Source organism: Somniosus microcephalus, chromosome 9 (assembly GCF_052327205.1).
Source record: "Somniosus microcephalus isolate GS21.2 chromosome 9, FLI_Smic_1.0, whole genome shotgun sequence".
Taxonomy (NCBI): Eukaryota; Metazoa; Chordata; class Chondrichthyes; order Squaliformes; family Somniosidae; genus Somniosus; species Somniosus microcephalus.
In genome coordinates this window covers 205,333,455-205,357,622 of record NC_140995.1, presented here as the reverse complement: position 1 = coordinate 205,357,622, position 24,168 = coordinate 205,333,455, and the positions used below count along the sequence as shown (strand labels likewise).

General features: G+C 44.5%; 1 protein-coding gene across 3 annotated transcripts in view; it reads left to right on the top strand.

The window, feature by feature from the left end:
• The window catches only part of ak9 (adenylate kinase 9), a 366,094-nt gene that overhangs the window by 34,286 nt on the left and 307,640 nt on the right, over positions 1-24,168 (top strand). For all 3 annotated transcript variants that reach the window (XM_085997790.1, XM_085997792.1, XM_085997791.1), the window contains exons 7-10: positions 281-454; positions 11,869-11,991; positions 12,976-13,050; positions 21,992-22,093. In XM_085997790.1, the coding sequence (XP_085853916.1) occupies positions 281-454; positions 11,869-11,991; positions 12,976-13,050; positions 21,992-22,093 (474 nt within the window). The remainder of the gene's footprint in view (positions 1-280; positions 455-11,868; positions 11,992-12,975; positions 13,051-21,991; positions 22,094-24,168) is intronic.

Sequence of the window (24,168 nt, the reverse complement as noted above, 5' to 3'; positions counted from 1 at the left end):
TACCCCGCTGCAGCAATTTCTGGCCCATGGAGGTCAATGTCGTTCTGGCAAGAATCCTAAAAAAAGGCAAACACATTACATGAAGTAATTAAGTAAAGTAAAATGAGTTGTGTGTTGCGATTATGTTTCAGTAATGTTAACTTCTGTTGCCACACACAAGTGAGTAAAAGAAGGAATTTGAACACTTGAAGCATGACTAAATGTAACAAAAAAAATCAAAGATTATACAAAATGTTACAGGGGGGAAATTTTAATGCATTTCTTTTATATTTGTTAATAGTGTCCCGATTATGACTTGTGTGAACGTGTGTCTGGACAACGTCAAGATCCTGTAACAGGGAAAATATACCAGCGAGAACAATGGAATCCAGACAAGGTAGAGAAAGATAAAAAGAAAGGAGAAACTGAGGAAGAGGAGAATGAAGTAGAAGAAGAGTTTGAAGCGCTTGAAGAGGTAAACATTTATTTTCCTCTGTACTTCGGCATGATTGCAATAATAAACTGAAAATTAACGATGTGATTTTGTGCTCCTAGCAGGAAGCTGCACTCATTGGAAGCATGGGCTGGAGATAGGACTATATTCACCAATTCACAATTCCTGCCAACGTGGCTTCCTGTAGGGAATGTGGAATTGCAGAAATTATATATCTCACTGTTAAAAAATGGTACAGCAGGATGCAGTTATGCTTGAAAGATGATCTCTTTGATTTTAAATAACCACTTAATCACTCCAGGACCCTGACAGCACATACTTCATCAAAAATGTTAACAGTTTGAAATCTTCTATTATATACACACAATCCTGATTTTTGCCACATTACGAAGACATAAGCAGTGACGTAAGAAAACTATTAGGCACTTGGTTTAAGTATTAAACCAGGCTTTAATCAACTGTTTTTCAACATGGAGATCTAGTTGTGTCCTTTACTAGTTCCTGTTAAAGAATGTCCTGAGCAAGCTGGGCCCATGCCCGAGTATTTATAATCTCCCTGGACAGCACCACCAGCAGGCCGCCCAGTATCATTTCATAAGTCATTTCCACATGAATGACAAGATTCATGTCATTCTTCCTGCCTGAAAGATTGGAAGTCCGGCGGCTTCCTTCCACCGAATTAATCGGACTAAGAATAGACGCAGTCGTTTGGATTTCCGTTGGCGGCCGGAAGGCACGTCTCCTTGGACCGTGTTTTGGTCCCTGGGCTGCTTGGTTTGTACCGGCGGGCTGGCAGAGTCCGTGTTGCCTTGATCGACCTGAGGGGGACTAGGGAGATCGTGACTCCGGGTGCGGGCCCCCACCGGTGCAGAGCTGGCTTCACCCTGCTCAGTAGTCGGTGACTGACCGGCGTCCTGGCTTCAGGTGGCCATCCCGCGGGGAGCGCTCTGTTCCCCGGGTTAATCTGGTGGAATAGCTGGCAGATCCCTTGACGTCCCGGGTAGGGCGTCATCCTCAGAGGAGCGCAGGGTATCGGCGTCATTAATACGGATCCCACTATTGATTGGGTCCGTGGGACCGGTTGGGCAGGGAGCCAGATCCCAAAGTGACACTGCGGATTCCCGGCCATCAGGGTACCGCACGTGCGCGTACGTGGGATTGACATCCTTCAGTTCCACTTTGTCGACGAGGGAATCACTCTTAGAGGATCGGACGAATCTTCGGAGCAGCACGGGGCCAGGAGCTGCCAACCATGATGGTAGGGACGTCCCATGAGTGGAGCGACGCTGGAACCCGAAGAATCGTTCGTGCGGGGTAGCGTTGGTGGATGTAGTAAGAAGAGAGCTGATGGAATGCAATGCGTCAGGGAGCATAGCTTCCCACTGCTGGTCTGATACGTTGTATCACCTCAGTGCAAGACGAACAGCGTTCCAAACGATGGTATTGTATCTCTCAACCTGTCCGTTTCCAATAGGATGATACGATGTCGTTTTACTTGTGGCGATTCCCCGTTGGAAAAGATAACTTTTGAGTTCGCTTGACATGAAGGAGGGACCCAATCAGAGTGGATGAAATTGGCCATACCGCAAAGGGAAAAGAGCTGATTGAGGCATTTGATCGCTGTGGAAGTAAGCATATTGGGGCAGGGGAAAGCAAAGGGAAAGCGTGAATATTCGTCCACCATAGTAAGCAAGTAGGTGTTTCGTGTTGAGGAAAGCAATGGCCCTTTTAAAGTCAGTGCGGAGTCGCTGAATAGGCTGTGCAGCGTGTATGAGCGAGCCAACCGACGGACGGAAGAATTGCGGTTTTAATTCTGCGCAAATTCTACAAGTGGAGCATGTTCTTTTCATGTCTTCCGTAGAAAATGGGAGATTTTTAGATTGCACAAAGTGCAACATACGGGTAACGCCAGGATGGCACAAGTCAGTATGAAGATCCGTAAGAGTCGAAGTTGACATGGAAGAGCAGAATGCACGGGTGAGGGTATCTGGGGCCACATTCTCTTTGCCGGGCCGATAATGAATGGTGTAGCCAAAGGCGGCTAATTCCATCCTCCAGAGCTGTACTTTGTTATTCTTGACCTTAGTGCGTTTCCGATTATCCAGCATAAAGGCCACAGAGCGCTGATCAGTTATGAGCGTGAAATGGCGATGAGCGAGAAAATGACTCCATTTATGTATTGCTTCGATGATAGCCGTAGCCTCCTTCTCGGCAGGATGATAATGGAGCTCGCTACCCTGCAAAGTTCTGGACAGAAATGCAACGGGTCGACCACCTTGATTCAAGGTAGCCGAGATCGCCACCTCCAATGCATCGCACGCGACCACGAAAGGGAGATTTTCATCGATGGAATGAAGCGTGGCTTTTTCCAGTTGTTGCTTGAGGAGGTCGAAAGCTGAAATAGCCATCGCGTCCAATGGAAATGACTTTGCGTGAAGCAGGGGCTGGATTATGTCGGAAAAGTGGGGTATCCACTTCGCATAATAGGCAAACATGCCGAGGGCCCGACGAAGAGAGCCGAGATTCGTAGGAAGAGAGAGCTCCTGAAGCAGACGAAGTCGCTCCGGATCCGGTTTGATGACACCATTGCCCCCGCAGTAGCCAAGGATGTTGACTGATGGTACTGATTTCACAGATTTGGACTCATTTAAGGTTAAGTTGCGATGACGGAGAACGTCAAGAAATTTCTGGAGGTTGGCATCATGCTCCTTCTGGTCATGACCAGCAATGGTGATATTATCCAGATATGGAAAAGTGTCCGTTAAGTTCTCCTGTTTGACTAGGCTGCCCATTGCCCGTTGAAAGACGGCCGCCCCATTGGTGACCCCAAATGGAAGGCGACAAAACTGGTAAAGCCGACCATTGGCCTCAAAGGCCGTATACTTTTTGTCAGAGTCCTTTTAACAGTACTTGATGGTATGCGCTCTTTAAGTCAAAAGTTGAACTACCCTGTAGTTGGCACGGTTATTGACCATGTCATCGATGCGTGGTAGTGGGTAGGCATTCAGGTCGGTATACTGGTTAATAGTTTGCGAGTAATTGATGCAAAGATGTTTCTTTTGTTGCTTCTGAGGATTTTTAACAACGACGACTTGAGCCCGCCAGGAAGAGGAACATGGCTCAATGATACAGTCAGCTAGAAGGCAAGAGATTTCTGCCTCGATAAAGGATAGATCATCTTGGCTGAAACGTCGTGATTTAGTGACTATGGGCTTACATCGGGGGGAAAGATTGGCAAACAAGGAGGGCTCATCGAGCGAAGCCGCCGAAAGTGCACAAAACAGTACTTTGGAAATAGTAAGCTCCGGCTTTGGCCCTCCAAACTCGAAAGTGAGTCTTTTGTGTTGTTTCTGGAAATCCTGTCCCAGGAGCACATCACTGCATAGGTTTTTGAGCACCCCGAGCCAGGTGGAAAAATAAGTGCGGCCATTGAGAATAAGGCCAACAAGAAAAAAGCCGGAAGAGTTGGTGGTCAGTGTCGTCGGAGCCATTACAATTTTCTTGTCCGAGGGGTAAATACGCAGTTTTAACTTACTCACAGCCCGCTCACTGATGAAGCTGTCAGAGCTACATGAGTCGATTAGTGCACTCAAAATGTGTCCATTTACTGAAACCCTCGTGGCTGCATGGGACAGGCTTTGGGGAAAAACAGCTGTAACACTAGTAGTGGTTCTTGGGGGGGGAGGAGCAGTTTTATAGATAGCAGCTATAACACTAGTAGTGGCTCTTGGGGGAGGAGCAGTTTTATAGATAGTAGCTGCAACACTAGTAGAGGCTCTTGACCTGCATACTTTAGAAAAGTGACCTTTCTTACTGCAATGATTGCAGGTTACATTACGAGCAGGACAAAATTTCCTATAATGGAATGCACCTCCACCGAAGAAACACTTTTTAGATTGCCAAGTTGCCGATAGGGTAGGGTCGTCATCAGTGAGGGCTTCCGCCTGAGGCTTACCGGGGGAGTCACTAAAAGTGGTAGCAGCAGTCCGTGCATATGTTTAAAAAAAAAAAAAAAAAAAAAAATAGGCATCTGAATTTTTTTGAGCTAGGTCCAGTGAATATGCCTGGTTATAGGCAGCTTGTAATCTGAGGGTTTATTCTCCAACAGACGCTGGTGTATGAGGGAAGAAGCATTTCCGTTAATAAAGGAGTCACAAATTAATTCCTCCTGGTACTGCTCAGCTGAGACAGCCTTGAGGTTACAATCTTTGCTGAGCCTGCGAAGCTCTTGAAGGAACTCGTCAAGTGATACCCCGGGTTGTTGTCGAGTTGTGGCCAGTAGGTGCCGAGCAAAAATTTCGTTTGGGGCCTTAACATATAGTTGCTGCAGTATTTAGATAGCGGAGTCATAGTCTACACAGTCTTCGATAAAGTCAAACACATGGGAGGATACATAATTGGCAAGCATTCGTAACTTATTAGGAACATTCTCACCACACTCCTCGAGGGAAGTTGCTGAAGGTATGATACCAGTGTTTCCATACCTTAGCAGTGAATTCGGGTCCAGGTTGAGACGGACGGGTCTGAGTAGTTTCTCCATGATGGATTGATTACTACGTCCGAGTTCCCTTCTACAGTTTGAATCGTAGCTGTCTGTTTCCAAATCACTCAGCGTGGAGTGGGTTCCAGTTGATTAAATTGACGTAAGAAAACTTCTAGGCACTTGGTCTAAGTATTAAACAAGGCTTTAATCAACTGTTTTTCAACATGGAGATCTAGTTGTATCCTTCACTAGTTCCTGTTAAAGAATGTCCTGAGCAAGCTGTGCCCATGCCCGAGTATTTATACTCTCCCTGGACAGCGCCACCAGCAGGCCGCTCAGTATCATTTCATAAGTCATTTCCACATGAATGACGAGATTCATGTCAAGCAATGTTTGTATATGAGTATTATTACAGATTTTTAACACCAGATATTGTAGTTCTTCAACTATTAAAGGTTTTGCATATAGTGCATATGTATATTGTAATGATGGACTGTGCTGTGGGAAGGTGGAAGTTCTGGCTATCCGGAGGTAAGGGAGCAGAAAGTTGGGTATATAAGGCAAAACTCAGGAGGTTATGTGGAGAGGGAAAGAGGAATGGAGACATAAGATCAAATGCTGTTGTAGTCACTGACTTGTATTATTCTTACTGGTTACTATTATATGCATTCTGTTCCACATACATGCCTGTGCTTGGAGCTTTGTCTCGAACACCCCAAGCTCTAGAATTCTTTTCCTAAACCCCTCCACTTCGCCAGCTCCCTCTCCTCCTTTAAGACCGTCTTTAAAACCTACCTCTTTGACCAAGTTCTAGTTCATCTCTCTTAATATCTCCTGCGTTCCCTTGGTGTCCATGTTTGTCTGATTATGCCTCTGTGAAGCACATTGGGATGTTTTTCTACAAATAGCTTCTGGACTCATTCCACACCTGTCTCCGAACCTGGACATCAGTTCATCGATGCTTCAAGCTGACTCCACCCTATCTACTTCAATTTAAAAAAACATTTGTTCATGGGATGTGGGCATCGCTGGCAAGGTCAGCATTTATTGCCCATCCCTAAGTGCTCTTGAGAAGGTGGTGGAGAGCCACCTTCTTGAACCGCTGCAGTCCGTGTGCTGAAGGTACTCCCACAGTGCTGTTAGGTTCCAAGATTTTGACCCAGCGACGATGAAGGAATGGCGATATACTTCTAAGTCAGGATGGTGTGTGACTTGGAGGGGAACTTGGAAGTGGTGGTGCTCTCATGCGCCTGCTGCCTTTGTCCTTCTAGGTGGCAGAGGTCGCGGGTTTCGGAGGTGCTGCCGAAGAAGCCTTGGCGAGTTGCTGCTGTGCATCTTGTAGATGGTACACACTGCAGCCACAGAATGCCGGTGGTGGAGGGAGTGAATGTTTAAGGTGGTGGATGGGGTGTCAATCAAGTGAGCTGCATTTGTCTTGGATGGTGTCGACCTTCTTGAGTGTTGTTGGAGCTATACTCATCCAGACAAGTGGAGAATATTCCATCACACTTCTTGTGCCTTTTAGATGGTGGAAAGGCTTTGGGGAGTCAGGAGGTGAGACGCTCGTCACAGAATACCCAGCCTCTGACCTGCTCTTGTTGCCACAGTATATATGTGGATGGTCCAGTTAAGTACCTGGTCAATGGTGACCCCCCCAGGATATTGATGGTGAGGGATTCGGTGTTGAATGTCAAGGGGTGGTAATGCTGATGAATGTCAAGGGGCGGTGGTTAGATGCTCGCTTGTTGGAGATAGTCATTGCCTGGCACTTGTGTAGCACGAATGTTACCAGCCACTTATCAGCCCAAGCCTGAATGTCATCCAGGTCTTGCTGCATGCGGGCATGGACTGATTCATTATCTGAGGAATTGCGAATGGAACTGAACGCTGTGCAGTCATCAGCAAACATCCCCACTCCTGACCTTATGATGGAGGGAAGGTCATTGATGAAGCAGCTGAAGATGGTTGGGCCTAAGACACTGCCCTGAGGAACTCCTGCAGCGATGTTCTGGGGCTATGATGAGTGACCTCCAACCAGCACAACCATCTTCCTTTGTGCTAGGTACGACTCCAGCCAGTGGAGAGTTTTCTCCCCGATTCCTATTGACTTCAGTTTTACTAGGGCTCCTTGATGCCACACTTGGTCAAATGCTGCCTTGATGTCAAGGGCAGTCACTCTCGTCTAACCTCTGGAATTCAGCTCTTTTGTCCATGTTTGGACCAAGGCTATAATGAGGTCTGGAGCCCCGTGGTCCTGACAGAAACCCAAACTGGGTATCAGTGAGCAGGTTATTGGTGAGTAAGTGCTGCTTGATAGCAATGTCGATGACAGCTTCCATCACTTTGCTGATGATTGAGAGTAGACTGATGGGATGGAAATCCGCTTTTTGTGGACAGGACATACCTGGGCAGTTTTCCACATTGTCGGATAGATGCCAGTGTTGTAGCTATACTGGAACAGCTTGGCTAGAGGCACGGCTTGTTCTGGAGCACAAGTCTTCAGCACGACAGCCAGGATGTTGTCGAGGCCCACAGTCTTTGCTGTATCCAGTGCGCTCAGCCGTTCCTTGATATCACGTGGAGTGAATCGAATTGGCTGAAGAATGGCTACTGTGGTGGTGGGGACCTCAGGAGGAGGCCGATATGGATCATCCACTCAGCACTTCTGGCTGAAGATGCTTGCAAATGCTTCAGCTTTATCTTTTGCACTCACATGCTGGGCTCCACCATCATTGAGGATGGAGATATTCATTGAGCCTCCTCCTCCCGTTAGTTGTTTAATGGTCCACCACCATTCACGACTGGATGTGGCAGGACTGCAGAGCTTTGATCTGATCCGTTGATTGTGGGATCGCTTAGCTCTGTCTATAGCATGCTGCTTCTGCTTTTTAGCATGCATGTAGTCCTGTGTTGCAGTGTTGCAGCTTCTCCAGGTTGGCACCGCATTTTTAGGTACGCCTGGTTCTGCTCCTGGCATGCTCTTCTACACTCCTTATTGAACCAGGGTTGGTCCTCTGGCTTGTTGGTAATGGTAGAGAGAGGGATATGCCGGGCCATGAGGTTACAGATTGTGGTGGAATACAATTCTGCTGCTGCTGATGGCCCACAGCGCCTCATGGATGCCCAGTTTTGGGCTGCTAGATCTGTTCTGATTCTATCCCATTTAGCATGGTGGTAGTGCCACACAACACGATTAAGCTGTCCTCCGTGTGAAGACGGGACTTTGTCTCCACAATGACTGTGCGGTGGTCACTGCTACCAATGCTGTCATGCACAGATGCATCTGCGACAGGTAGATTTGTGAGGACGAGGTCAAGTAGGTTTTTCCCTTGTGTTGGTTTTCTCGCCACCTGTCGCAGTCTTAGACTGGCAGCTATGTCCTTCAGGACTCGGCCTACTAGGTCAGTAGTGGTGCTAACTAGCCACTCTTGGTGATGGACATTGAAATCCCCCACCCAGAGTACATTCTGTGCCCTTGCTACTCTCAGTGCTTCTTCTAAATGATGTTCAACATGGCAGAGTACTGATTCATCAGCTGAGGGAGGGCGGTAGGTGGTAATCAGCAGGAGATTTACTTGCCCATGCTTGACTTGAAGCCATGAGACTTCTTGAGGTCCGGAGTCAATGTTGAGGACTCCTCGGGCCACTCCTTCCCGACTGTATACCACCATGAGACCTCTGACTTTAACTCTGTATTCCTCCTATCGTTTCTTACATTACAACGGTGACTACACTTCAGAAGTACTTAATTGGCTGCAAAGTGCTTTGGGACGCCCTGAGGTCATGAACGGTGCTATATAACTGCAAGTCTTTTTTCTATTCCTGTCTGTTAACCGTTTATTACCGGGACATTACTATCCTAATCTTGCTGTGTAACCATCCCTATGTAACTTGAGTTTCTCTGTGTCCATTCATGTGCGTGTTTTGGCTGCCGCTCCGGACCCAAGTCTATCGATTCTATTTCCCCTTTTTTTCTTTTCTCTTTACTCCTCCTGGGCTCCTCTTAGATAAGCCTACAGCTTCCCTCTGTGCGCCTCCAAAGGGCCCATTGAGGTATTCGTCGCTGCCTCCTTATGAGCAGCAACACGAGCTGCTCCATCCTACTCTCTTACCGACGTTCCTGCCCAATTCCAACAACAAATGCGAGGAGCTCATGGACTTCTTTGTCATAAAGATAGAGACCATCTGTTCAGCTGCCTCTGCTGCTTCCCTCCCTTCCGCAGCCCACCAAGCCAAACTTCCCCATAGTTTCGCCCCTGCCCTAGCCCTGAACTCGCATCTTTCTCTAATTTCACTCCTATCTCAGCTCATGCCCTTTCCGAGCTCATCTTGTCCATGAGACCCACCTCCTGCTCCCTTGACCCAATTCCTACCAAACTGCTGATCACCCAACTTCCCGTCCTGGCCCCCATGTAAGCTGATATTGTTAATGGTTCCCTTTCCTCAGGTACTGTCCCCCTCCCCTTCAAATCTGCTGTCATCACTCTCTTCTCAAATAACCTACCCCATCTCTCCTTGCAATCTACCGTCCCATCACCAACCTCCCTTTCCTCTCCAAAGTCCTTGAATGTGCTGTCGCCTCCAAAATCAGTGTCCATCTTTCCCACAACTCCATGTTTGAATCCCTCCAATCAGGTTTCTGCCCCGCCACAGTACTGAAACGGCCCTTATTAAAGTCACAAATGACATCCTATGTGACTGTGACCATGGTAAACCGTGGTATCCATCCTCATCCTTCTCGACCTACCTGAAGCCTTTGACCACATGCCTCTCCTCTGCCGTCCAGCTGCCCTCGCCTGGTTCCATCCTTATCTATCCAGTCGTAGCCAGAGAATCACCTGCAATGGCTTCTTTCCCTACTCCCGCACCGTTACCTCTGGAGTCCCCTAAGAATCTATCCTTGGCCCCCTCCTATTTTTTATGTACACACTGGCCTTCGATGACATCATCCGAAAATACAACACCAAGTTCCACATATACGCTGATCACACCCACCCCTCTTGACCCCTCCACTGTCTCTGATTTGACACGCTGCTTGCCTGACATCCAGTCCTGGGTGAGCAGAAATTTCCTTCAACTAAATATTGGGAAAACCAAAGCCATTGTCTTCTGTCCCTGTCACAATCTCCATTCCATAGCCACTAATTCCATCCTTACCCCTGGCCACTGATTGAGGCTGAACCAGACCGTTTGCAACTTTGGTGTCGTATTTGATCATATACGCCTACTTCCACCTCTAACATCGCCGAACTCCGCCCCGCCTTGCCTCATTTGACGCTGAAACCTCATCCATGCTTTTGTTACCTCGACTTGACTATTCCAGTGCTCTCCTGGCCAGCCTCCCATCGTCCACCCTACATAAACTTGAGCTCATCCAAAACTCTGCTGCCCGTATTCTAATTCGCACCAAGTCACATTTACCCATCACCCTGGTGCTTGCTAACCTACATTGGCTCCCAGTCCGGCAATGCCTCGATTTTAAAATTCTCATCCTTATTATCAAATCCCTCCATGGCTTCACCTCCTTATCTCTGTAACCTCCTCCACCTCTACAACCCTATGCGATCTCTGCACTCCTCTAATTCTGGCCTCTTGCGCATTCCCGATTTTTAATTTCTCCACCATTGGCGGCCGTGCCTTCAGCTGCCTCAGCCCTAAGCTCTGGAATTCCGTTCCTAAGCCTCTGCACCTCTCTACCTCTCTCTCCACCTTTAAGACGCTCCTTAAAACTTACCTCTTTGACCAAGCTTTTGGCCACCTGTCCTGATATCTCCTTGTGTGATTTGGTGTCAAATTTTGTTCGATAACGCCCTGTGATGCACCGTGGGACGTTTTACTACGTTAAAGGTGCCATATAAATGCAAGTTGTTGTTAAAGGCACTATATAAGGGCTTTGTTATCTGGTGCTTACATGAGTCATCATTGTCACACATTAAATATATCTGTAGCACAAAACACACCGTGCTTTTCTAGTGGTCTCACATAACCGCTATTTATTAAAAATTATTTGCTGAAATAAAGGCTTCATTATGGGGAGGCGTGGAAGGCATGGGTGAGGCCAAAAACGGCTGAAGAATCCATCAAGGCTGGGGACGTGGAGGTCGTGCTGATGTTAACAGCAGGACCTCATCAACAATTTGTAGCTGCATCTCCCGCCCGGCCAAATGGACAGCCTGGCTGGCAGGCGGGAACACCAGTGGCAGGGGGCTACAGCCAGGGATCTTTGGGGGCGGGGAGGATAGGTTGGCAATCAGGGCTGTGGAGGGAGATGCCTGCGTTCGGGTGGTGGGGAGGCTGGAGATTGAATTGGGGGTGGGCGTAGTTGAAGCTGGTGAATGTGGCTGGGGAGGCCGAAGGCTTCCTTAAGGGGCTTGGGCACAGCACTCCTGCTCTTCCAGACCCACAAGATGTGCTGAAACAGCCACTTGACTTGGGTAGCTGGCAATTCCCGCCTCCATTTTGTTGCCGAGTTTCCTGACCCCTGGGAAACCTGTGCAGCAGCAGTAAATTTCAAACCCGGCTCCCAATTGCACTGGGAGCCCGATTTGAATATGTTAATTAAGCATCCCACCTCTCATGCCCCTCGCCGGGAGTTGTGGGGGCGGGGCGGGGGGAGGGTTGTTAGTATCGAGGCCAAAGGAATAGTATAAACATGTAATGTAGTGTTCATATCTTATTTTGATGTAAAAAGGTAATGCATGTTTCATGTATTTTGGCATTTAATGCCAAGTAGGTAACTTTGCTGGAAGGTCTTTTAGTCAAAATGAATGTAAAACTAGAAATTTTCATGGCAAAATAAAAGTACTTTGTGTACAGAAATGTGTTTTTCTAGCAAAAACATTACATGACATATTACATTATTACATGCAAGATCTACCCACTTATTTTATTAATTATCATTTTAAAGCTCGAAGCATTAACAAAATATATTTTGTCAAAATTTTGCAATTAGGAAGAGAATTTAGAGATGGACGCTGACCTTGTTGCACGTTTAGTGAGGAGACCTGAAGATCTTCTCTCAACTATTGAAAAACATGTGGCACTCTACAAAGATAAAATGCTGAGGCTTTTAGAGGTATGGAATAATTCATGCAAGTTTTATTAACTTAGTTTTGTTGGGGAAAGCGTAAAGTAATAGATGAAATCTGACAATTTAATTTGGACTGTGAATAGAGAACTGGAAGACACAGGATTAAAATTAACAGGTTTTAAATGAGACTAGATATTAGAAGATCGCCCCCCGCCCCAGATAGTGGTTATGGGGTAAAGGACTCCCCGCAAAAGTAGTTGATACTGCGTTGATTAATTCCTTCAAAAAGTATATTGGGTAGGCAACCGCATTGGTGACCATTTATTATATAGATATAGGCTGATGGAATGTTGCATCGTAACATTGGTTCCTGTGTAGAGCTGGTACAATGAACCAGATGGCCTGCTCTTGTTCCTAAATAACAACAGAAAATGCTAGAAACACTCAGCAGGTCAGGCAGCATCCGTGGAGAGAGAAACAGAGTCAACGTTTCAGGTCTGTGACCCTTCGTCAGAATTGCTGTGTCAGGTAGGGAGGGAAATGGGTTGAAGCTAGTTAATGGATATGTAGAGATGAATAAATATTCTGAAGTTTTGATTCATTGTCCTTTAGGGATCAGGGAGCATTTATCTATGGCCTTTCTTCTGGAAATGATAGGATTTTGGTCCGATAGACTTTTTTGGTCAGATAGTCGTCTGACATCCACAGAAACCCAACACAATTGGGTTGATTTTAACTGTTCCCCCTGGACATGGTACGAGAGGTAGTGGGTCAGCCACCCGTTTTACGCTCTGCCCAATTTTGCTTTCATTGAAGCCGACCCACTGCTGCCAGATTCCTGCCTGGTGGGAACAGTTAAAATCGACCCCAAAAAGAATGTAAGGTAAGGTAGGAACATAATTTACAACTTGAATTTTTTGTTACTACAGGAATTTTCACAAAATTTATGGAACTCTTTATAATTTTCTTTATAATGCAATTCTGAATATTTCTCTGCTCCTTTTGTATTTCTATTTAATATCCACACAGGATTATATGTCTGATCATGACCCTCGATATCTGATAGAACTGGATGGAAACAGAAAACCCAATGAGCTCTTTATGGTAAGAAAGTTGTGTTCAAGCATTTTAAAGATTTAAAGCCACTTTTTTTTTTTTTTACAATGTATTGGCCCAGAAATTCGGGTCGGGGGCTTCCCGCGGGTGCAAGCCTCCCACTTGCACTTACCTAGCGCGCCGGCCGTTGAGCTGTGGGCCCGCGTGGGATTCCGATCCTGGGCCTCCTCCAACTGCCGGCGCGCAGTGCTTGCATATCCCAGGGGCGCAGTTAGTTCGATGCATCCCCTGGGATCACGTGGGCCATGGGGAGCCAATGGTAGCAGGGAATGCTGCATTCATAAGTTTGACAGGAAGAGCTGTCAAACCTATAAATACTATAAGTCCCAAAACATCACTAAAACCTCAAATAAATTTTTTTTTAAATCACATTTTTAAAATAAAGCTATAAATTACATGAAATAACTATTAAACAATAATTTAAATTTTTGAAAAAATTAATTACATTTTCTAACGGGGCTAAAAATAAACTTGCCTTTCTTTAAAGTACTTAAAAATAATAAACCTGTGGAAAAAATGTTTTAATTTTAATTAATTCACCACTTACCTTGTTAAAAGCAGGCCTTGCGCCTGCTTTTTAAAAGTGTAACTGCTGGAGACTTACCCTCCCGGAGAAACCTGCAAAAAAAACGAAAGTTCAATGCGCACACGCTGCCTCTCTGGCGCACGCGTTCCACCTGTCAACCCCTTCTTTCAGGGGAACGGAAAGGCCGGTTTCCCGCGCATGCGCAGTGCATGCAGGAAACCGGCACTTTCGTTGGGCCTACGCGTGAGTACCCCGTACGTACTCACGCGTTGGGACCCGAATTTCTGGGCCAATATATTTTATTAATGTTTTGTTTGAAGTGGAGAGATTTCTGACAAATATAGTAGTTTGGTAAAGTCAAAAGATTAAAGTGCATCAGTAAAGAAGATACTTCATTTAATATGGAACACATATCTGAGTGTTATTTTTTTTTTTAAATCAAAAGTTGTAAAAATTATTGTAATTTTTTTTCCCACTTCAAGACGTATCATCCAAACCCTTTTGACATATAAAATGGGTGGGGAAATGGAAAATTTCCTCTATGTAAGGTACATTGCCTAAATAAATGGAGCACTAATGCTGAGTACTTTTATGTGTTTGCTCAAACCATCTTTTGAATAAGACACCCTGTGCCTGTTCAGGTGGTGTAAAAGATCCCATGGCACTATTTGAAAAAGTGCAAAGCAATTCTCCCAGTGTCCTGGTCAATATTTAGCCATAACCAATGCTAACAAAAATAGATTAACTGGTCATTTTTTTTTATTGCTGTTTGTGGGATCTTGATGTGTGCAAATTGGCTGCTGCATTTCCCTGCATAACAACAATGACTACACTTCCAAAAAAAGGTAATTAATTGGCTGTGACATGCTTTGAGATATCCTGAGGATGTGAAAAGCGCTATATAAATGCAAATTCTTTTTTTCTTAGCATATCAATATTAATTCCTTTATTCCTCTTTTGCTTGAGCCATTGTTATGAATGTTTAAAAGGTTTGCTGGCATGAGTCTGTTTAGCTTGTTAATGGCTGGTGGAAAACCATGTAAGGGTTTCTCATACCAAATCACACAGCCTTCAAATTTTTGTGGTGAATTTATCTTGTACAATATAAATCTTTCAATGCAAGCATGGAGAGAATCATCAGAGTTCTGATGTACCACACATTTCTAATTGCCTGATGTGGACTCCACACTTTCTCCCTGTAGGGACACACCTCACTTACTTAAGTTCAGAGATTGGAAGAGCCAAAACTTGGGTACCTCTAAGCATACTTGGGAGTAATGCTGGAGTTTATTGCCTGGAACAGCTTTTTGAATTTAGGCATGAATACCATCAACGCTTGCCAATCTACCATTAGCTAGTCGATGCAGTGCCAAGTTCATCTTTTATCAAACCTCTGTGCTGATGGATCCTCACTACACCCCCCTTCAGTTAGACACCAATTCAGTATTGTGTTCTCTACAGAATCATGGGCCTCGATATTAATCCCCCATGATGTGTGGGAGAGGGTCGGTAAGTTAAATTTGAAATTACAGGGTATGCGACCCCCAACCCTGCGCCTATGCCATTTTCACGGCAGTGTGTTTCATGGCGTGCAAGTGTCCCACCGTGGGGAGGTGGGACACTTCATTAACATATTTAAATCAGGCTCCCACAGTGCAATTGGGAGCCTGAGTTAAATTTAACAGTTGCCACGTGTGTTTCCCAGGGCTCAAGAAACCTGGCAGTAAAAGGGAGGTGGAAGCTGCCGGCTCAAGAAGGTAAGTGCCTTTTACAGCACTCCTTGTGGGCCAGGAGGAGTAGAAGTGCTCCCCATGGCTCCTCAAGGAAACCTTTGGCCTTTCCTATGTCGACTGCGGCTTCTCTCTTTCTCCACCACCCCCCGCCGCAATCGCAGACCTCCCTCCCCCAACTACGGATGTCCTCTACATGCTACAATTGTGACCAACCCCACAGCACCGATCTACTCTCCATACCGCAATCGTGGCAGACCTTCTCTCCCCCACCACCCACAAGCACCGATCATCGGCCTTTCTGTGTCTCCCACGATGGCCGTTCTCTTTTTCCACCCCAACCCCGATCTCTGGCCTACCCCCATTCCTGATTGCAGGGGATCATCCCCAAAGTTTCTTGGCTGCAGCCGTCTGCTGCTAGTTTCCCCACCCGGCAGACGGCCAGCCTGTCAATTTGGCAGGCTGCCGGGTGGGGAAACTGAAGAAAAAAATTGAGCTTCTGCTGTTAAATTCGGCAGGACCTCCGCTTGCCTGGCCTTGTCGTGTTCCCCAGCCATTTTCGCCCTCCTCCACATCCTCCCTGTAAATGTAAGGGCCAAGGACACCCTCATGAGTCTGCTGGAGAGCACATGACTTAACAGTTTTTGTCACTCGCTCAGAGAAACTCTTTTGACTATGACAGCTGATGTACATTAGCTAACAGAAAAATGATTTACATGGTTTTTGTATAATTGAACACGATTCTGGGTGAACCCAACCCATTGATTCTGCTTCCTCTGCTACTGATTCTTTTGACCTCACAACGCGCTGCATTATAATCTACCTTTGCAGCAGCTCTTGATTACGCTGGAGACTTCAATTATTGCTTTAATTGCACACTGCTTAGTGAATGAGGTTCTAATTTCAATTTGGCTACAAATTCAGTGGTAGAGGCAAGAAAATCCTTGGCTGCAGTTTGGCTGCCTCTGAGACAGTAGGTCATTGGTTCAAGCCCCACTACGGACTTGAGCACATAGTTTAGGCTAACCATTCAGTGCAGTACTGAGCAAGCATTGTCGGAGTTACTGTCTTTTGTATGAGATGTTAAACCTAGCCTTCCCAAGGGGACATAAAAGACTACTTGAAAAGAACAGGGAGTTCTTGCATTGTCCAGACCAACATTCCTCCCTCAACCAAAACCACAAAAAAAGATTATCTGGTCATTCATTCATTTACTGTTTGTGTGTTCTAGCTGTGTACAAATTGACTGCTGCATTTGCCTACACAACAACAGTAAGTGCACTTCCAAAGTAATCCATTGGTTGTACATCCTGAGGACATGACCAGATGCCATATAAATGTTATATATAATTCTTTGCTGCTCTCTCAACAACAAAAAATTGCATTTATATAGTGCAAATGTAAAGAACATCTCAAGGTACTTCACAAAAAAGCATAAGAAAAATGGACACTGAGCCAAGAAGAGCAAGGTTAAGAGGGGTGCTTTTCTGATCTGAGACACACAGGCTTCTTAGGAAGAAATGCTGGGTTTCCTTGTGCTGTTCCAATGTTAAAAAAGAAATTGAAACATTATTACCATATAGGTTAACAATATTGCTGCAGAACTATCAGCATATGTCATATGCAGTGCTACTGAATCATGTACGGAAGTGTAGTGGTTATGTTACTTGACTATTAATCCAGAGAATGAGTACAAATCTGCATGGCAGTGAGAAATTGAATTCAATTAAAAAATCTGAAAATAAAAAGCTGGTATCTGTAAACATGACCATGAATCTGTTGGATTGTTGTAATAACTCAACTGGGTTCACATGCCCTTTAGGGAACGAAACCTGCCATACCCGGTCTGGCCTATATGTGACTCCAGCCCCACAACAATATGCTTGGCTCTTAACTGCCCTCTGAAGTGGCCTTGCAAGCCACTCAGTTATCTTAAACCATTGCAAACGATACCACACAGACTGAAGCGGTTCAAGATCACTGTCACCGTCTCAGGACAACTAGGGATGGGCAATAAATGCAACGCCACATCTTGAGAATATATATTTTTTTTAAATTACTGTCTTTCATCAGATAATTGTAACAATTCTTGACACTGCAACCAATGTTCCCTCTTTTTAAAAAAAAAAAAAAAAAAAAAAAAATTTTTTGTGTGCGGTATCTTTAAATTGGCCATGCTTGTGCAGTATCTTGAGGGAAAAGCTTGTGAGCAGCCTATGCTGTACCTTCCCGATGACTGTGCTCGCGCACAGCTGAGAGGGAACATTGACTGCAACACTGCAAACATTATGCTGTAAACTAGCAGCTTGGCAGTTCTCTGCTTTATGTTGCTTACGCGCAAATGATATCTGCAAAAACTTTTTTGCAGGTATTGGAAAAAAATGCCTTTATTCCAAGCATTTATCATTATTTAAGTAATCTACCAGGTGAAATAGTGGAGTCGAAGTTGGATGCTGGCCGGAGTGAGTTGGAGAAAAAGGCTTTGATGAGCCTAACGGCCTTTGCATGTTTTCTTTCTGCTACTAATTTATTAGTAATAAATTAATATCCTTATTAAATTAAAAAATTGAAGATAATCTTCCACAGAGTAAACTTCAAAATTTCACCATGAATGCACTTGTGTTGGTATATTCCCCAACAGTCTTCATAATTGGCAAAAGTAGCTTGGAGGGCAAGTTCATGGAATGCATTCGATACAATTTTCTAGAACAATATGTCGAGGAACCAACTAGGGATATTATTATGCAATGAGATAGGGTTAATTAGTAATCTTATAGTAAAGGATTCTCTGGGGACAAGTGATTATATTATGATAGAATTTCATATTAAGTTTGAGAGTGATGTGGTTAAGTCCGAAACTAGGGTCTTAAACAAAGCCAATTGCGAAGGTATGAGGGGCGAGTTGTCTGAGATAGATTGGGAAATTAGATTAAAAGATATAATGGTAGATAAGCAACGGCAAACATTTAAAGAAATAATTCATAATTCTCAAAGAATATACATTCCCTTGAGAAATAAAAACTCCATTGGAAAAGTGGTACAGCCATGGCTAACTAGAGAAGTTAAGGATAGTATTAGATTAAAAGAAGAAGCTTACAATGTTGCCAAAAAGAGTAGCAAACCTGATGATTGGCAGGGTTTTAAAAAATCAGCAAAGGATGACCAAGAAATTGACAGAGGGAGGCGGGTTGGCAATTTAAATATTATGATAGGGCCTGAAGCCTCTACTTTAACCTGCTGTGCAGGTTTTACCATAGGCGGCTGGGGATCCTGGGGCTCGGGATTCCTGGTAGCTGCAACGAGGCAGCCTCAGCCTCTGGGAGCATTCCTTGTGGGCCGGGAGGAGCGGGAGTGCTTCCTCCCAGCCCCCCAACCTCCCCACCATCAGCCCGCATCCCCTGGGGTCGGGGATTGGACTCCCGACCCTCTTTTCCTCCTCTCACCCCCGCCCGTCTAACTATCCTGGGCCCAGCACCTACCTGGCTCTGTGGCCGCCTGGTCTGCGTTCCCCACATGACTGGAAGTCAGCCTGTCAATCTGGCTGACCTCCGGCGGGGAACCCACCCTTTCCGTCGCATGCATGCTTGTGGAGTTAAAACTCCACAGCTTGCCTGGAAACTCCAACTTCTAGGTTTCACGCCGTCTCCCGGGTCCCCCCCACACCATGCGGGTGGGACACGGGAAAATCCAGCCCTTCACGGTAGAAGACACAAAGAACATACTGGAAATTGTGGGGAACCAAGGGTCTAATGAGAGTGAGGAACTTAAAGTAATTAATATCAGTGAAGAAAAAGTACTGGTAAAATTAATGGGACTAAAAACCGACAAATCCGCTGGACCCGATGGCCTACACCCTAGGGTTTTAAAAGCGGTGGCTGCAGAGATAGTGGATGCATTGATTTTGATCTTCCAGAATTCCCTAGATTCTAGAATGGTCCCTGTGGATTGGAAGGTAGCAAATGTAACCCCGCTGTTCAATAAAGGAGGGAGTGAGGAAATAGGCCAGTTAGCCTGACATCAGTAGTAGGGAAAATGCTAGAATCTATTATGAAGGGCATGGTAACAGGACACTTGGAAAATCACATTATGATTAGGCAGAGTCAACACAGTTTTATGAAAGGGAAATCGTGTTTGAGAAATTGGAGTTGACGTAGAAGTTCAGCCATGACCTTATTGAATGGCGGAGCAGGCTTGATGGGCCGTATGGCCTATTCCTTATGTACTTATGTTCTTATCTTATAATCCATAAACTGGGTTTGCCATAGAATGCCTAGAATGTGGTATTTTTTTAAAGATTAAATTGTTACAGATTTCATGTGTTATAATCTGTACAAACAGCAGCCACTTTAACTTCATGGGAGATCTCATTGGCCCAGAAATTCGGGTCGGGGGCTTCCCGCGAGTGCAAGCCCCCGACCTGCACTTAGCTTGCGTGCCGGCAGTTGAGCTGTAGGACCCTGTGGAATTCCGATCCGGGGCCTGGCCCAGCTGCCGGCGCGCAGTGCTTGCGTATCCCAGGGGCGCAGTTAGTTCGATGCGTCCCCTGGGATCACATGGGCCATGGGGAGCCAATCGGAGCAGGGAATGCTCCATTCATAAGTCTTGACAGGAAGTGCTGTCAAGACTTATAAATACTACGGCCCCAAAATAGTACTAAACCTTCAAATCATTTTTTTTAAATCACATTTTTTAAATAAACTATAAATTACATGAAATAACTATTTTAAACAATAATTTACATTTTTGAAAAAAATAATTTTATATTCTAACAGGGCTAAAAATAAACTTACCTTGCTTTAAAGTATTTAAAAATAATAAACCTGTGGAAAAAATGTTTTAATTTTAATTAATTCACCACTTACCTTGTAAAAAGCAGGCCTTACGCCTGCTTTTTAAATTTCTAACTCCTGGAGACTTACCCTCATGGGAAAACCTGTGGAAAAAAAACCTCACGGGAAAACCTGTGGAAAAAAAACCTAAGTTCAATGCGCACGCGCAGACTCCCCCGCGCATGCATTCGACCTCTGAACCCCTGCTTTCAGAGGAACGGAAGTGCCGGCTTCCCGCGCATGCGCAGTGCATGCAGGAAACCGGCACTTCCATCGGGCCTACGGGTGAATACCCCGTGCGTACTCACCCGTGGCGACCCTAATTTCTGGGCCATTAGGTCTAAGGTTCAGAAATGAAAATGTAGAAGCAAACAGCAAATCATAAAATTTTAAGTTAATCTTTTATCAATCTATGGTACTGTTTTAATTATAATTTATGTACGCTGATGGCATCCAGCTCTATCTCACCACCACCTCTCCCGACCCCTCCACTGCCTCTGATTTGTCACACTGCTTGTCTGACATCCAGTATTGGATGAGCAGAAATTTCCTCCAACTAAATATTGGGAAGAACGAGCCTTGGGAAACCCAGCCAGCAGCAGTTAAATTTAAATTTGAATCAGGCTCCCAATTGTACTGTGGGTGCCTGATTTAAATATGATAATGATGAAGCCTCTCCAAGATGAGACACAGCTGCCTTGGTACCTGCCGCATTAAAAACTACTAAGAGTTAAAGAAAGAAAACTTGCCTTTCACAAACTTGGGATGTACCAAAGCGTTTTACAGCCAGAGAAGTACTTTTTGAACTGTAGTCACTGTTTTAATGTAGGGAAACACAGCAGCCAATTTTCACACAGCAAGGTCCCACAAACAGCATTGAGATAAATGATCAAATAATCTGTTTTTTAGTGATGTTGGTTGCAGGATAAATATTGGCCAGAACACCGAGGAGAACCTCTTCAAAATAGTGCGATGGGATCTTTTACATCCACCTGAGAGGGCAGACAATGCCTCAGTTCAACGTTTCATTCAAAAGACGGCACCTCAGACATTGCAGCACTCCCTCAGTACTGCACTGAAGTGTCAGCCCAGATACTTCTGCTCAAGTATCTGGAGTGGGACTTAAGCCCATGACTCTGACTCAGAAAAGTTCTCTACCAACCTAGCCACAGTTTAACCCTTAGATTGTTGGTAAGTTCAGGGAAACCCCTCCTCCTAGACTAACAGCTTTTAAAAGTTTCAGCTCACACTGGGAGGCTGAAAAACACAATAATATGATTAAAGCTATTCAAAATACCTGGAATAGTTTCATTATGTAATATTAGCACTTTTAAACCATCAAAATAAAACACCAAAAATACAATTTTACCTAGAAATTAAAAAGTATATCTTTGCTCTGCAACCCTTTTTCTCCTATTCTCACTACAACTTTATTTACTTTGTTCCCTTTTTTAAATATTTGTAACTAATACTTTATCTATTTTAACCTATTTCTCCTATTTTGTTAACAATTTTCTACATTCAATTCTGGAGCAGATTTTTGGGGGCGGGGTTAATTGTTAAAAGACCATCTTTTGAGACCTCCTGTTCTCAGTGTAGTACGTTGTAACAGTATTACTAATTTTTGAGGATTTGAAGCAGTCACAATGAAAAGTGTTTATTCTAAGAGTACCCAATCCTTTTCACTCATCTTTATTTAAAGCAGAATGCAAGCTATAAAATACTGTTCTAAATGTAGATAATTTGAGTATTTATATAGGTGTGTGTTATTGCAATTTTTGTGTTCAGGACAGTTTTTTAAATGTACATTTTGCCTAGGTGCTTTCTTTTCCTTTGCTCTTTAGGCAGTGATGTCTAAACTGGAATTCATGGGCTTACAACCTGCAGCTGTAGCACAACCTCTACATGAAGACGAGGAAGAAGAAATACCAGAAGAAATTGACGACGTGAGTAAACTAGTCAGGAAAAAACGGTAATGTTTTATCTGAGACCTGAACTAGTTTCTTAATGTGTTTTTTCCAATTTATTTTGAATTCCCCATTCCTCTTCACCAAGCATCGTCCACATATCACTAGGATAAACTGATAGAGGTACTCTCACCACGGGAGAAACCACTGCAAATGGGTGATCACACTTTAACAGAATCGAAAGAGGATACAATGGCTCAAAGAACTTCACACACTCATGCTATGTATAAAGAATACCACGCTCACAAGGTGGAAGGTTTTTTTTTCCCCCACCAAGGTCACTCTCATTCACTGCATGTGTGTTTAGTTGGTGTCATTTTTTGTCCCAGTTGATCCACAACTTTTGTTGATGGATTCCTTTTGCATTTTTATGTTGGGGTCAGCAAAGACTAGATTTGAACACTGAGTACCCCATGGTCTTCTGCTTGATGCCTTGGCCCAGAAATTCAGGTCGGGGGCTTCCCGCGGGTGCAAGCCCCCGACCTGCACTTACCTAGCGCACCGGCCGTTGAGCTGTGGGCCCCCATGGGATTCCGATCCTGGCCGTCCTCCAACTGCCGGCGCGCAGTGCTTGCGTATCCCAGGGGCGCAGTTAGTTCGATGCGGCCCCTGGGATCACGTGGGCCATGAAGAGCCAATGGTAGCAGGGAATGCGTCATTCATAAAATTGACAGGAAGAGCTGTCAAAACTATAAATATTATAAGCCCCAAAACATCACTAAAACTTCAAATACATTTTTTTTTAAATCACATTTTTAAAATAACTATAAATTACATAAAATAACTATTTTAAACAATAATTTAAATTTTTGAAAAAATTAATAACATTTTCTAACGGGCCTAAAAATAAACTTACCTTTCTTTAAAGTATTTAAAAATAATAAACCTGTGGAAAAAATATTTTAATTAATTCACCACTTACCTTGTTAAAAGCAGGCCTTGCGCCTGGTTTTTACATGTGTAACTCCTGGAGACTTACCCTCCCGGAGAAACCTGCAAAAAAAACATAAGTTCCATGCGCACGTGCTGCCTCTCCGGCGTACGCGTTCGACTTCTGAACCCCTTCCTTTAAGGGAACTGAAGTTCCGGTTTCCCGCGCATGCGCAGTGCATGCACGAAACCGGCACTTCCATTGGGCCTACGGGTGAGTACCCCACGCGTACTCACCCGTGGCGACCCAAATTTCTGGGCCCTTGTCTCTTGCACAGAAAAATATCTTGGGTCAAAGACAGTATACCTTCAGATGTTGTTGGTTTCTAGCAATCAATCTACAAATTGTGCCTACCACTAAATGGTCCTCTCTCTCCTATTCATTCTTGAATAACTTCAACATCTTGTTAACTTGCAGTCATGCCCAGTTCTATCTAAATATATGTGGCCGATAGTGGTCTTCCATGATCCTCTTTTTTTCTAGTTCCCTTGAAAAGTATTGTTTAATCTCTAATTTTATTATAGCAGGCATCCTGAAATCATAATCTGGTACAAACGGGTGTATTATTTCTTAGAACGTAATTCTCGTGATTTTAAATACCTCTCTCAAAAGACTGCTCTCCTAGCTTTTATTTCAGCCACTGGATGAGAGAGTTCTCGATCCTGGAAGATGACCAACGTTGTCTCATCTGGCATACTAATTGGGCAGTTCTTTGCCATATCCAGCTTTTCTACCTAGGTGTTGTGCTTTTAAAAATAAACAGGAACGTGCCTTGCAATTATTTGCTCTTTCAGTTCTTCTTTTGATGACATTGGGAAGCTGAAATGTAATTCCCTTGCTGTCCCAGCCAAGTTTCCCATAGTGTTGAATTTCTCTGTCTCTTTCTGCATTCTTTTCCACAGTCTATATCAAGTTTACAAGCTTGCAGCTCTCTCTCGTTCTTGCCCCCATAGAGAAGGAAAATATGGTTTAAGATGGACCTTTTGTACACATGAATTGAATGCCATTTTAAAAAAAGCGCTCTGGTTCCATTGGTACACAGTATCTTCATCATAAGTATATTTGCATATCTTGCTAGCAAAACCCAGTGCTTTCAGCATTTCATTCTGCCCGGAAATTGTTT